The 16426-nt window shown below is 41.7% G+C and overlaps 1 protein-coding gene across 1 annotated transcript in view; it reads left to right on the top strand.

Moving 5' to 3' along the window:
* Positions 1-7953: 7953 nt before the first annotated feature.
* Positions 7954-16426, top strand: part of LOC136863290 (cation-independent mannose-6-phosphate receptor) — an 84699-nt gene continuing 76226 nt past the window's right edge. Inside the window, exon 1 of the mRNA XM_068226426.1 lies at positions 7954-8334. Within this exon, the coding sequence (XP_068082527.1) occupies positions 8180-8334 (155 nt within the window). The 5' untranslated portion in view covers positions 7954-8179. The remainder of the gene's footprint in view (positions 8335-16426) is intronic.

The following is a 16426-nucleotide window of genomic DNA, read 5'->3' as shown; positions in this document are numbered from 1 at the left end:
TTATTTTACCCCACTTACCACTGTGTGTCTGTCCATTTGGCTGCATGCATTGATCTTGGCTTTAATTGATTTTTTTCAAGTATTCTTGAATGTTTTTTGTGTTAGAAAATACTATATCTTATCTTCTAATTTTGTTTTTTGAGAGAATATTGTTTGGGTGAATTGTATAAAAGTGTCAGGATTTGCCAGCAGCAGATTTTATCCTCATATCCATTTCAGATTAGTTGCCTGTACGTAGTCTTGCATCGTCTTCTTTACATGACTTAATCTTCAAGCTAGATACACTCAAACTGTGGTGGTTTTCTTTGGTATTAAAATCGTTTACAACTCATAATGGGCTTCAAACTCCTCGTGCCTTTCACAGTAGTGTTCCCTGTTTGGCATGATGAGGCTACCAAGAGGTATAACTCTTGCTGTTGAAGCACATGGCTCTGTGTCAACCAGGTAACCTAGCTGTGAATGGCACTGAATGATCATTTACTGAGTATCATTATAAACTACGCCCGACTCGTTGGCTGAACGGTTCCGGGTTCGATTCCCGGCCTGGTCGGGGATTTTAACCTTAATTGGTTAATTCCAATGGCACGGGGGCTGGGTGTATGTGTTGTCTTCATCATCATTTCATCCTCATCACGACGCGCAGGTCGCCTACGGGAGTCAAATAGAAAGACCTGCACCTGGCGAGCCAAATCCGTACTGGGATATCCCGGCACTAAAAGCCATACGACATTTCAATTCACCGTATCATATGTATATTCCGTACGGTATTTACATCTATATAATTTTGTGTATGTTTAGGATTCATGGTTTGCGGATTTACAGTTCACATTTCATTTTGCGTCGCCGGATTGAGTAGCTCAGGCGGTAGAGCATTGGCCTTCTGAACCCATCTTGGCAGGTTCGATCCTGGCTCAGTCCGATGGAATTTGAAGGTGCTCAGATACGTCAGCCTCGTTTCGGTTGATTTACTGGCACGTTAAATAATTCTGGTGGGACAACATTTCCACACCTCGGCGTCTCCGAAAACCGTGAAAGTAGTGAGTGGGACGTAAAATAAATTGTCATTTTTGCGTCAGTATCTAGAGAGTCAGTGCTTCAGTCACGGTCAGCTTTACGTAGCGTGCTCTCGAGTGTCGACGGGGCATAGCTTATAATTTTATTTATGTGCCCAATGAGAAGGTCGTAAATATAGACTATTGTCTGGTTGGTTTAGTTGGTGATTTTTGTTTTAAGATGAAGTACAACTGGGCAACCATCCTCTAGTAACACTTATCAAAGGGGAAAAAAATGGAAGGTGTCCGGCACTTCGAAAAATGAAGGTATCGGTCAAAGAAAGACAACGGCCACGAAGGGCGTGAAAATGAAAGACTCCTTAGGCCTCCGTACGTAATACCGCCAGGGTCGAAAAAGAACAAGAGTTGGCCAAGGGAGGTCAGATAGAATAGATGAAAGTAAGGAGCCTGGCACAAGTAAGTGGAAGCAGTGCCACGACTCAGCTAAGGGCCCCATGGTCACTGACTCACATTCCCAAGTTCAAATCCCCTTTTAGTCGCCTCTTACGATAGGCAGGGGATACCATAGGCGTTATACCACCCTCATCCACAGAGGGGGCATAAATATTGTCTCAAGAGCGTGTTGTAAGACATACAAATACTTTCGGGCCACTTTAATCCTTGCTCATAAATTTGTACGAACATCGGGTACTTTAGTTATAATTAGAGCCCGAATTTCCATGCAAATGCGTTTTTAAATACGCTAGTTACACTTCACAAACTTTGCAAATATTCGTTTTATGGCTTAATGATTCCAAATAACCGTTCTTTTTCCCTGCATGTTTGCATCTTTTGGCCTTTTTAGGAGAAAATTCTTGCAGATTTTGGATTTAATAGCGAATATTTGGACGTTTATATTGCATAATATGACTTTTCTTCTGACTTTGGCGCATATACATATAATGTTAACTTGCATGATAGTGCCTTTTATAATGGTGGTTTGCGGAATTTGGGACCGTTTTTCCATGTTTTACAGTATGTCTGTTATTAAGTGAAAGAGAGAATGTATTCCTGGCATCCTATCTGACAAACAAAGGTAGTAGCATACATACGGTAGAGGTCCCATAAACCAATTAACCAAGCACTTTCTTATCTGTTGCTCGGGTAAACATTGACGTAAGCCGGAAGGCCCCACGTCGATCTCTGTAATTCTTAAGAATAACGTTTCCCAGTATAATGATTTCGTGTGGCTATTTCTAGCCGAGTGCAGCCCTTGTAAGGCAGACCCTCCGATGAGGGTGGGCGGCATCTACCATGTGTAGGTAACTACGTGTTACTGTGAGGGAGGATAGTGTTATGTGTGGTGTGTGAATTGTAGGGATGTTGGGGACAACACAAATACCCAGCCCCTGAGCCACTGGAATTAACCAACGAAGGTTAAAATCCCCGACCCGGCCGGGAATCGAACCCGGGACCCTCTGAACCGAAGGCCAGTATGCTGACCATTCTGCCAACGAGTCACGTTCCCAAGTTATAAATTGCTATAAATTGATCGTTACTAAATGACGGCTCATTTTTTTTCTATATTCGACGAAATAAACAAATAAACAAAACTTGTACCACACTTCTGTGAGACAGCTAGAGATAAGCTGAACAATTATTATTATCATTATTATTATTATTATTATTATTATTATTATTATTATTATTATTATTATTATTGTTAGATTTGATAGTGTATGGAAATGCGGGCTCTAGTCATAATACTTCGGGCGAGCGCTGTGTCACTAGCGAGTAACGACGCACATACACACATATACACACCAAGTTTAAAGTATCTGTTGATAAACCAACATCTGAAAGGGCCACTTGAGCATCAAATAGTTGAGGATACTTATACTACAGGCATGTTCCAGCGTTTAATTAATTAAATTAGTAATTGGGTAAACAAATATCAAGGTTACTTTGCATGCCAGTGAAAGCATCGACCTAAGCCTTTCGCAATGAAACAATTTTAAATTCTAGCAATAGAAGTGTTTCCTTGTGTTTACGAAGTCAACATTTACCTCTGCCAGTGCAAAAGTCAGCACAAAGGGGTGATAAATATGATAACAATTACGCAAAAGCATTGAAAACGGAATAGTTTAACGGTCGCAGTATGTCAGAGATAGGGAAAATTACAAACCATTGTTCTTCGATATTTCACTATGTTCCATTGGACGGTGTCCCCTGTCTTGCTATGTCTTCTCCATTTTTACTCCATGCTGTACGTCTTCTAAGGTGGGGACTGCAACTCGCAAGGCTTCAGTAATGGAGTCCACTCACTGTAGTATTTTTTGTCTTCATCGTGGAGAACATCCTCGAGGGTCGAACTGGCAGGCCATTTTTGCTGTTGAATGTTGGCACACACCTCCCTTTTCCTTTTTTCTTAATCCAGACATTTGGTCACAAAATATTTTATTATCATAGTTCATAGGGTACCGGTACGAATTATAATTATGTTTTTGAAGAAATAAACAATTATAAAATAATGCCGAGCGAATTGACTGAGCGCAAATGCTGAGGCTGTACCTTATTTAAGGCCACGGTCGCTTCCTTTCCATTCTTAACCCTTTCCTATAACATCGTCGCATTAAGACCTATCTGCGTCGGTGCGATGTAAGCCAGATTACTCTACGCACTTCCTTTTAAATGACAGTGAGATCCACCTTATTCCCCCTTCCCCGTGTGGGGTATGAATGGTATGTCTGTATCGGTCCTCCGGTCATGTCCACAATAAGAAGGAAACACATTTTTTTTTTAATTTTCCATCATGTCTGTCTGTCTGTCTGTCTGTCTGTCTGTCTGTCTGTCTGTCTGTCTGTCTGTCTGTCTGTCTGTCTGTATGTTTGTACACGCATCAGGAGAAAATAGCTGAACAGAATTTAATGAAAATCGGTATGAAAATGAAAGACTATCTAAGCCTCACAAACACAATGCCGTTGGGAGCGAACGAGAACAAATGTTGATCAAGGGACGTGAGGTTGGAAAGGTGAAAGCGAGGAGGCTGATGTAAAGACAGATTCAGCTAGGAACCTCTTGGTCACTAACCTATGCTCCCAAGATGAGAGGCCCTGGAGTGAAACACGTCACTAAGAGCAACAACTCGCTGGAGTGCTCATCATGCTGCTGTTACACCAATTAAGAAGAAGTTCGATTAAATTGTGGCAGCGGTTGAAACTCTTTGTTTACTAAATGAGAATTAGGAAACAAGAGAGGAGCAGAATATTTTTTTTATTAGCTGTCTGCAATTTAACTTTTCTTTGCTACCTGTATTTCTGGCGTGACATGTTTCAGGAAATTAATTCTGCAGAATAGTACCAGCAAATGAAATGGACAATGTTGTGATAAAATTGGAAGCACTTAAGTTTTTTGTGCACGGGGAGCGGAATCACGCAATGCAGAATACCATTGCATGAGCTCTTTTAAAAGTCAGAAGAATATGCAATTGTAGTTGAGAAAAGAGCTAGGTTCAAGTAGAAGAATGGCTGGGAAGAGAGAGCACTCGACTCTCGACTGACTCTACAAGAAGAAAATAAGAGAGCAATGTACGAATGTGTTGATCGTTTTTATTTTGCTAACATTTTTCTGTTGTTTGATGCCTCATTTTATTTTATTTTTCACAATTTGTTTTACGTCGCGCCAATACATATATGGGGTTTTATGGCGTATTTCAACAAAAGCCTAAGTTTTACGATTGGTCGAAATTTCATTCTTATCCCTTCATTTTCTCAATTAACCTATATCGAGAATACCATCAACATGCAATTACGTGCGCAATCGTTGGTCAATGAAAACATTTCTATCGCTATATTTATAATCCTTTAGACTAACGGTGGTGGAGGTGAAAGTCGTTTTTAGCTATGAAAATGTACTCTATAAGCTGCAGAGTAGTAATTAACTTTCGAGATACATTCCTTCAAATACATTCCTGAATGTTGATATTCAGTAAATATTGAACTATTCAGTGTGTTGGTCTTAATATACACCTCTTCATCCAACCACCGCAGAAACACACTATACGGTAGTGAATTGTGAATGCATCCCTCAACGTAGTGTTAGCGTCCGGAAGGGCATCCGGATCCGACCGTAAAGTGGTCATGGTGGTGATTATTGTTTTAAGAGGAAGTACAACTAAGCAACCATTCTCTGTTAACACTAAACAGAAGTAAAATGGAGAAGGTCCGAAACTTCGAAGAATGAAGTTATCGGCAAAATAAAGGGAAGGGCGTGAACATGACAGACTCCCTAGTCCTCGCAAACGTAATACCGTTGGTGACGGAAGAGAACAAGAGTTGGTAAGAGGGAGGCCGGACAAGAAAGATTGGTGGTGGTGAGTATTGTTTTAAGAGGAAGTTCAACTGGGCAACCATCCTCTATATACACTAACTAGAGCGGGAAAATGGAAGGTATCGGCCAAAGAAAGAGAAGTGCGATGGATGGCATGAAAATGAAAGACTTCCTAGGCCTCGCATGCTCTAATACCGTCGGAGTTAGAAAATAACAAAAGTCGACCACGGAACGTCGGATAGGGTAGTTGAGAGAGTGAGCAGCTTGGAAAAGTAAGGGAAAGCAATGCTAGGACTCACCTAAGAGCCCCATGGTCACCAACCTACGCTCCCAAGTTAAGAGCCCCTGGGGTTCCCTTTAGTCGCCTCTTAGGGTGAGTAGGGATGCTGTGGGTGTTATTCTACCACCCCCACGCACAGGAGAACAGGGAAGATGAACGTGACGTGCCTGACACAAGTAGAAGCAGTGTCAGACTCAACTAGGGGAACCGTGGTAGCCAGCCCACGCTCCAAAGTTGAGAGCCCCTGGTAACTAGAAGCCAGGAAGAAGACGCAGTGAAATATTCACAGACGAAATTGTTCCTATAGGGCATCATATGCTCCGATTAATGATGTACAGATTCCCCATTGACCAGTGAACCTAATATGGTACCGGTATGTGAGTACGGTATTTGAGTTTTCGTTGAAATACTGTCAAACTTTGATTGCTTATTGCCCAATAATGCCAGCGATTGACAGGATTTCAATGCCAATTTGGAAGAAATCTAGTATTTTAACATCCATAATACGCATGTTCTTTTCAAAAATACGTAAGCCTATATTAACACAGTATGCACTTACTACTACCACTAAAACGTTTTCATTTCTCCCCTGAAGGGGGAGGCGGGCCTCTCGGGCCGGGAGATTTGTTGCGGTGAAGGAGATCCTCGGCGAAGGTGAGGGGGGTTGGCGGCCGTGGCCTATACTAGGAATTGTCCCGGCATTCGCCTTAGTGCAGGAGAATGGAAAACCAAGGAAAAACATTCTCAGGACAGCCGTGAGGTCCAGCCCTGTTCCGTCTCCCGAATGCAGAGGCGTAGAGCCACCGCTCCTCTGCTCGGTTGGTCAGAGTGGAGAGCTCTTGGACCACGGACCAGCCGTAGCCACTTATCGAGATCCGCTCTGCATCTACCGACCATATCTATCTATCTATCTAACTAAGCTTTAATTCCACCCCTGAGGGGGGAGCCAGGCCACCTAGTAGGGAACACCTACTCTCTGGCCAAGAGAGTTGTGGGGGATTAAAGGGGGTGTGCGATATGTGGGAGAGGGTAAATAGAGGTAATGGGAGTGGGATATACTGTATGATTGTGGGCGTCTTGGCTATTTTTTCCTGTGTTCGCTTTATTTGCGTTATTTATTTATTTATTTATTTATTTATTTATTTATTTATTGTACTTTTGGTATTTTTATCACTAATTTAGTTTGGTGTTTTAGCCGTGTTGAAGATTTGTTTGGTTACAGATACAGGCTTATTTCTTGAACTGCTTAAACTACCCGTAACACACTTTACAAATTTCTTCAGTATGATAAAAGAGAGAGGTTTTGAGTAAATAGGTCTAGTAAGCATACTGCCACATACAAATATGAAATTACATTAATTGGTTACGGTAGCCTACCCTTTCAGACTCTTCCTCCTCGATATACCTTATCCCCGATCCACTTTTACCACATCCTCATCCAACCCACAGACTGTGTTTGGGTATCCTACGCACTCTTTCCACACCAATAGCTGCCTAGTCCATCTCGTAGGCCCCTTTTACTCTTTGATATTACGGCCCCTTTGTAAGAGACACAGCGACCATCACCACTGACCACGAAATACAGCAGCACTACCCTTTCCATTGTATGGCCTAGATCAATTTCATTTTTATTTTTACTTTGTTTTCGCATTCCGTAGTCCGTACTTCATTCCTATAGTACCGGTAGTGACCAGAGTGGGGAGTGACGGGGTTGTTGGGGGTGAGACTAGCTTTATCGAGAAATCGTTGGATCAGGAGGGAGACGTGGGTGTCTAGTCTGGGGAAGGGGAACCATATGCATTTTTCAGAATGTCTGTTACCGTACGATGTAGGATGCCGTAGAGTAGGCCTACTGATTTATCGCTAGTGACAGAAACATCTCCCGTAGGTAGCGTAAAAGAAATTCAGGAAACTGCACTATAAGTCTCGTTGCCAGTAAGTACAGAGCAAATTCATTCCCTGACACGACACTGCCCAATAATAGAAGGGTAGAGATCAAATCGCAAAATTAAATGGATATAATTCCCGGTATACTGCAGGCATGACATAAAAAAGGTAGTAACCGCAATGCAAACAACATTATGACAGCACCGGTAAGAGAAAATACCGGTACTACTGCTATTTGTTATAGTTAAGGTACACCCTTGGAATGATTGCGTGACACAGGTATATTTCTAATTAATACAGGTGCAAAAATAATTATTAATGACTTAAAATATATTTAATTCTTAATATAATTCGAGACTCATTATTTCGTCATTTGTTGGCAACACTGTTTCCCAAGCTCGCACAGCGCATGGTTATTCGATATTGGTGGACACACTTGAAGTTGGACAGTTTGTTAGTGGCTCGATGGTGTTGTGGTTGTCAGAGAAGTGACAGTTCCCCAGTAATCATCGAATTTGATGAACCGGTACTTTTCCTATGTGTTGCAATCACTCAAATGGCATCTACGGTAGAGCAAAACTTAAGTTAATGTTCATGTCAAGAGACACATGGGCCGGTATAACTTACTGTTTATGACGGATATAGCGTAAAATCATTTTTTGGTTATTTATTTAGTGTATTACTGCGTACAATGGGTGTGAATCCGTGTGGAAAGTGTTATTTATTAGTATTTTCATTCATTATTTGTGTGATACTTACTCCGTGCGTATTTGTTTGGGGATATGAACAGAACTGTAAGTTTAATCTAAAAAGAGATGGAACGTCCGAATTTTACGATTTAACCAGGTATGCCATTTATTTTATTATTAAGCTTTATTCCGTCCTTTTCAGTTCTAATTTGCCAATTTTATGAGTTCAGGTTAGTGTGAGGACTCCAGTGACGTCCTGTTATGCTGTCTAATAATATAATGAGGCTGGCAACTAAGACCTGCTGTGTGATACTTCAGGTCAGGTTTGGCCTGTTACCGAGATTTACACTGTTATACAATGCAGTTGTGTTAATAGTTTAATGAGCAGACCCTCGTAAAAAATGCCATCATCTTGGCTAAGTTTCTGCTGCCACTTGGATTTTACTTCTGAAATGTTATGCCTGTCATTGTTTATGTACAAAATAAACTCTTGCTGATAAACCTTTTAATAGTTAAATTTTGGAAGTAGGCTACTGACTAGTAACAGTGAGCTTGTCTGAGAATATCAAGTTCCTTCCATGGCATTGTCAGTTTCTAAATATTCTTCGTATTAAAATTTGTACCTGTTCTAGATATCTTTCTTTGATACAAATTATGTATTTCTAATATGGATTGTTGGTCATTAGTGTGTTTTAGGGATAGTATGTCTTCTTTCCATCTAACTAGAGCCCCATGGTTTGATTTCTGGATAATCCAGAAATTTTAATTTTGGAAGATGGGCTGGAACGGGTTTCACTCGGCCTTGTTAGACCAGCTGAGGAGATGTTGATACGAGAGGCAGCGGTCTCGGTTAGGAAAGCCAAGTAATGCGGCTGAAGATGTTGCGCAGATGCAGTGGCTCTCCAGTATCTGTAGAGCCAGTAATTGTTTTAGTAGCCCAAGGCCCTAACGGGCTGTTGTGTCAAGATTTCTTTGGGCTGAATTGCTGGAAAAAAGAAAAAAAGAATGATGCAAGGTAGGAGAAATTGCTTTTATCTCCGAAGGTGCATAGATTTAACAGGAAGAGACAAGTAGTAGTAGAACAGTCCTGGCTTACTTCTGAGAAAGCTGAACAATGTCTACAAAATGTCCTGTTTCACAATGGTGTAAATCCTATATAGGCTAAATAGAGATTTAGACTTGTACTCTTTCCAGTAAGTGCGGATAGTTGGGCATGGCATATGGATTGGCAGATAGATTCAGATATTAAAGGCGAGTGGGATGATGTGGAAAACTGTTATAATGGGAAATTAATGAGGAATGTGTTGTGTGCGTTGTACTGGAGTGGATACAAAAGGAAGCCACTATAACTAGGAATTAACTTTTATCAATATTTGTAACAGAAATAAGCATAGACTGGAATTTTGACTAGGAGAGTGCTCGTCAATGTGAAGATATGTAGTAATTTACATCCTTTGGCGTTCTGTGTTTCTATGCATCTAAATTTAGTTCTTGGATTTGTGATATGTTTCAGTTTTCTCCTTTCCTTCTTTCTTCCCTAGCATTTTCCCCATCAAATGGGGTCCGCAGTTAGTCTACATTTTGTCCTTTCTAGGATGTCTTGAGGGTTGAGGTCTGCGCCTCGCTGTCTTCCGTGATTATTTCCTCCACCGCTTCAGTGTTCTCCCTCGTGGCTGGTGTCCACCTGGGTCAAGCTGGAGGCCTGTTTTTATTACTGAATTATCCTTGCTTTGCATGACACGGACATGCCACTGGAGTAGAGCCAGCGCTCACATTCTCTGCAGTTGGGGGCAACACCAAGCACCTCTTCATTTCTGACATGGTCCAAGAGAGTTGGTCCCAGTGACCATTACAACATTCTCATCTCCATAGCATGCAGGATCTTTCCATGTTTCCTTGTTAAAGGAGGACACTCTTCTCCATAGAAAGCAACTGACCGGGCGAGTTGGCAGTGCGCGTAGAGGCGCGCGGCTGTGAGCTTGCATCCGGGAGATAGTAGGTTCGAATCCCACTATCGGCAGCCCTGAAGATGGTTTTCCGTGGTTTCCCATTTTCACACCAGGCAAATGCTGGGGCTGTACCTTAATTAAGGCCACAGCCGCTTCCTTCCAACTCCTAGGCCTTTCCTATCCCATCGTCGCCATAAGATCTATCTGTGTCGGTGCGACGTAAAGCCCCTAGCAATAAATAAAGAAAGCAACTGTATGTATATTTGGGCATCTTTTTTGTGCAGAGGACACCAGTTATGTGTTTTCACTTGGACCATGCTGCTGACCCTCATCTGTGTGTCAGAGGTAACATAATTTTCTGATCAGATCAAAGATACAAACTATTTAAAATAGGTGACTTTTGTAAGGCCTGGCATTGACGGTAATGGTGCCATTGGTTTGGTGGCCATATTTTAGATATTCTGACTTTCGGATGTTAAAGTTGCAGCTCTTTTTTCCTGTTTTCCGCCCGTGCTGAAGTGCAAGGCTGCACTTGTATGAAAGTATCACATCATTCACATATATATAGCACGGCAAGTTGAAGTAAGACCCTGGAAGCCAAGCAATATAGGTGCTAGTTCAGACAGCTGGTGTGATAGAGATCGGGGCGAGTATGACAGAGTAGCCTAGACAGTGAACACACTGTTGCTATATCATTCCCTTCACTGTGAACAACATTGTTTCCAACACTTTCCATTACTTAACACACTGAGATGACATACTTCCGATAGGATAAAATATCATATTCCTTCAAAGACGACAGCGAAAATCTCGCACTCAGTACAGTGCATTGCTCACGTTCGAGAGCTGGCACCATTGGCTATTTAGGCCTGGTTCCCGCCAGCACTCTCTTCGTTGTTGTCAAGCCATGCGCAGTGAGAGACAAAGCATGGAGCTACAGCACTCAGTGGTGTCTTCACGGAAACATCTCTCATGAGAGCTAGGCGAGCACTGACCTGCAAGCACTATGCAGCAACATTGATCGATCTTCACTTCGATTGGCTTGTGACGAGGCACTCCCCTGTTTGGATTAGAAAGCTATTCGTCTTACATAACTGGGGACAGAATGGCAGGAGGGAGTGCATTTCTTGTGGGATTTCAGTTGGAGTTGCCAAGCTGTAGGAGTGTTCAGGGATGGAGAGACTGAATATCAGCTGTTGCTGTATCAATACTAATGTACCTGGGTGAGTTGGCCGTGCGGTTAGGGCTGCGCAGCTGTGAGCTCGCATCTGGGAGATAGTGGGTTCGAGACCCATTGTTGGCAGTCCTGAAGATGGTTTACTGTGGTTTCTCATTTTCACACCAGGCAAATGCTGGGGCTGTATCTTAGGCCATGGCTGCTTCTTTCCCACTCCTATGCCTTTCCTATCCCATCGTCGCTATAAGACCTATCTGTGTCTGTGCAGCATGAAGCAAATTGTGAAAGAAAAAAAAAAAAAAAATCCAATCTACATATAAGTAAGTACCTCTGAAACTTAATGGCTGCGAAATGTTTGCTGTACGCGATTGTATGGGACCCGATCAAAAGCTTTTTCCAGGTTTAAATATTTATTTATTTATTTATTTATTTATTTATTTATTTATTTATTTATTTTTTCCATCAACATACCTGTGGCAGGGATCATGTGAGTGGTACTATATCTTCTGACAAATCCACACTGATTTGGCATTATGACAACAATACTTTTTATCTGTTATCCAGTACTCTTTCAAGTATCTTCACAATATGGCATGGAAGTGAAATTGGCACAGTCATCATGCTGGTGGTCCACACATTGGAAAGCTTGTTCTAGACTATGATTTGATTGAATCGCATGATAACGAATTGCACACCAGGCTACCCAAGCATTTTTCAAATATTGGCTAGTACATCATCAGGGCCATTTTCATTCCCATTCTTCATTATCTTGAGGGCAAACATCACTTCTTTAGATGTGAATAATGGTGCAGGTCCAGACATGGGTTGAGGACTCTGTATCGGTGGATATGGAATCTCTTTGTTGCAGGTGGCAGCAAATTATTCAGTCCATCATTGGGGGATGGCTAATGGGTCTTTCAGAATGATGATGTCTAACCCTTTGATTTGCATAACTTGGCCTATATCTTGCATGGAACAGTTACAGGACTTGGAGAGGCAATAAATACTGGCATGGCCTGGTATGTCAAGCTGTTCACACAAATACTTGTAGTGGTGTTCCTTTGCCACAGGCACTATTCTTTTCTCTGCTGATTTCGTTGAATGGTATCGTTCGTGATCTGTTTCAAGACATGTATTCCACCAGGTCCTGAAGGCCAACTTTTCTGTAATGGCCCATTGAACTTCTTTGTTCCTCCACCATGTTTGATTATCAATTAATTTTGATCTGACTTTGTTTTACCTAAAGTGTTGACTGCAGCCTGATGCATCTGCTCCACAGCATCGTTCATTTCACTTCACTGAGAAATTTACCACGGCAGTTTTCAGCTCATTTGTATTGGAATCGTTATTCCACCATCTAATTCGTTCAGGTCCAGTCTTCGGTGTCCTAGTTTGGGTATCTAGTACGAGCAAGAGGTGTTGGGATGCTACGCTGTCATAGGGAATCACTTGGGCGTTGACCACTAACTTCATATCTCGTCTTTGAACTCCTCGGTAGTCTACCTGTGTAGTGTGCCCACAACTAGTGTTGGCGGCTAAGTGTGTTGGTTTCTTCTTAAAGAAGTGTTAGCGACAGCTAGGTCTTGAGCTTCAGGAAAAAGGAAAACAAACAATTGCCAAACATCACATACACCAAATCCATGTTTCTCATGGCAACACACATACTGTATTTATAATTCTGACAGCCAACATGGCCATCGAAATCGTCCCCAAAGATGGAGTTTTTCGGGTCAATTGCTTGCAGATGGATATCGAGACTGTTCCAGTATTCCTCCTTGTTATCAGTCCACCCAGACTTAGGTGCATAACAAGAGAGGATATGAGTAGTGAGTGATGGTGATTTAGTCTTAATGGACATGAGTTGATAAGAGGAATTATAGTCTAAACCGGTTATAAAGACTCCGAAGGGACCGCCAGCTAATGGTCGTTATAGTGGATAGTTGTAAAAACCGTTTTTTCTACAAAATTCATGTAAGTTTTAGGCTGCCCACTTGTATGGTTAATGACCAGAGTAAAGTTAAAACTTCAAAAATTGTGACTGAAATAGGTAGTGTATTTATGGTATTTATGGAGTGGGACTGAGAGGAATTTTTCTCCTAATGTTTTCGAGTATGTACAGCAATAATATGCCAGCAAAATATAAAACCGGTTGCGGTACACAATCCCGCTATCTCCAGTTCACTTGTAGGCGCCGTCATATGCTATTAGATATGTTCGTTAGGGTAAAAGGAAGGAGTAGAGGTGCAAAAATACTAGGTTTTTGTACTATTACCTGACATATAGAACACAGAAGAGGACACTATATAGGACTGGTGGAGCTGATGGCAACCATGTTTACTTGGTGATGGAGAGCTGATGACGTCATAGGGTGTTAGAGAGAGACAGGGAATTAATATCCAAAAACAAAGTCCGAATTTTCGCTACTGCGCATGCGCTCCTGATTTAATTATTTAACATTTCACTGTGGACAAGAAAAATGATCATGACGTCACACCACACCCTGTACCTCTATATACAGCACACGTGGTACACCTGCGAGAATGTGATGTATGCAAGAGCCGCCAACCCTTCCTCGTAGTAGGAAGGGGGCGTAACGCCCGCGGTCCTTATGAGCTTGGGTTCATCTAAATATCCACATATGCGTGCCTTGTAATGGATTATTGAAACAAATGCATAACCATGGTGAATAAACATTGTGCAATTTGTAAGTACAAATGTAATCCTATGATTTACTTTCGTTTTCAATAAACAGGTAAGTATTGGTGTTAGGAGTTGAAGGCAGTCTTCAAGTGGTTACATTCATTAGGTTGGTACTTTTCATGCGCATGTGTAGATCGATGATGGCGGGTAGATGCGAGGCTTTGTAGGCATTTGCTGTATAAATCAGTGTTTTGTCGTAGGCCTGACATTGGACTCATGAAAGTGGGATGTGTCAAGCCTTACACACTGACCCTGTGGTGAACGCCTTGCATCTAAAGTATAGTATAATTGCTATGAACAATACACCCTCGTTCCATTTATTGTATTTAAAAGACGATTACTGTAATGTAGAGGAGAGTAAGAGAACGCACTTAGTTTAGTTTGGTTAATAACTTTCTTACTACGCTAAAGTGCACTACATTAAAGTTTTTATTTATTTATTTAATCGAGTCAGAAACATACATTATACTTACAATTATACAGAACAATAACAAATCTGGTACTGTAATCATTAATCATTTCTGATGATGGCAGGTAACGGTGTCATTTAAGCTCTACATAAATACAAAATTAATTAAATGTGGTGTGACCAGTAAGCGGCTAATTTGCATGCTTCCTTGGTAGCATCGATCACATTCTGGAGAGAGCAAGTAGTTGGACACAAGTTACAAACAAGAAGATGGCTCATTGTCTGTTCTTCACCACATTCACATAGAGTGGAGGCACAGACAAAACCCCACTTTCTCATGTTGGTCTTTGTTCTTCCAATTCCTGAACGCAACCTGTTGAGCGTCTTCCACGTTGACCGGCTTTCCTCGACCACATGAAAGTAAAACAGTCAACAACAAATGTTAATAAGTAGTTGGAACACATTAGCATCCATATACAATTATATAATTCAGACGGTTCATATAGGGACTTCTAATGGAACTGCAGAGTGACTTGCTGACTCCGTACTCCTTTAGGGCTTTCCAGAGTTTGGACGTTGGGACTCAGTCAAATGCCTGTTGCAGGTCAATAAAGGCAGCAGGTAGGGACCCTCTTAGGAGGCAGCCCTGCCCAGGTATTGGCGCCCCTGCCTATGTGAGTCCCAGAGCACACGGACCCGGTGTGTAACCCCTGCCTATGTGAGTCCCAGAGCACACGGACCCGGTGTGTAACATCTGGTAAGGGTCCCAGCTCAGGGTTACGAGCGTAGACCTCAACAGAATCTACAACGGAGAAGATAGACTTCAGAACGGTGGAGACTGTGGAAGAGGCAGCCCAGTACTCGGGGAATAATATGAGTATACTATCCAACAGCAGCGTCTGTTTCCCAGGTGAGGGGCGGCTGCAAGGGCATCTGTTCCCCATGTAAAGGGCGGCCTAGAACAAACTCTGGGGCTTACAACCTCAGTTTTAACTCTGAGGAGCAGGCTGTTCCTGCCCTCCTAACTTCAACTTAAGACATGATGGAAGCGTCTTCGGGAAGAACTACTCTAGGGGGTACCCAGAAATGGAAATCCCCCACTGCCAAGAGCAGTGCAATAGAGTAAATTAATGTATTATTAGGGTCCACCTTTTCAATACAAAATGTAAAGAGTTTAAATTACATAAATGATTAAGGACTAGTTTCGACCTAGTACTTGGTCATCGTCAGCCTAAAGCAAAATTAAAACACAAATACCGAAGAAATTAAACAATGTAAAGACACATAAGGTCTCATAAGTGTCTGCAGAAAGAATACATCACCTAATAAAAGAGATTTGGAAAACTGAAAGGATTCCGAACGATTGGAAATGTGCGCTTATCCACCCACTCCACAAGAAAGGTAGTAGAATGGATATTAATAACTACAGAGGTATCTCTTTACTTTCAGTTGTGTACAAAATATTCTCCAAAGTGCTACTGAATAGAGTCGAAGAACAAATAGACTCCCTCACTGGAGAATACCAAGCTGGTTTCAGGAAAGGGAGGTCGTGTACAGAACAGACATTCAACCTCAAGGAATAGAACATTGAGGGGCCAGAACACAGTGGTAATCTTCGTCGATTTCCAAAAAGCATATGACTCAGTTGATAGACAGACATTATTTAATGTCCTAGAAGAGTTTGGAATCAACAGGAAAATGAGAGAAATAATAAAACAAACCCTGACAGACACCATCTCAAATATTAAATTCGCTGGAGAAATCTCTGATCCATTCCAAATAAAGATAGGAGTCAGACAAGAGATGGATTATCACCCATCCTGTTTAACATTGTATTGGAGAAAGTCATAAGAACCTGGGAAAACTCTTTGAAAGTAGAAGGCATACAGGGAATTGATCTTGCTGCAACGGACAAAACTTGGAAATTAAATGTCTGGCTTTTGCTGATGATCTTGTTCTCTTAACTCAAAAAAGAGAGCTTGCCCAAAGTATGCTGGAGCTTCATGACACTGCG

The sequence above is a fragment of the Anabrus simplex genome, chromosome 1, assembly GCF_040414725.1.
Source record: "Anabrus simplex isolate iqAnaSimp1 chromosome 1, ASM4041472v1, whole genome shotgun sequence".
Classification (NCBI taxonomy): domain Eukaryota; kingdom Metazoa; phylum Arthropoda; class Insecta; order Orthoptera; family Tettigoniidae; genus Anabrus; species Anabrus simplex.
Note: the sequence above shows the minus strand (reverse complement) of the source record. Positions and strands in the feature narration are given on the sequence as shown.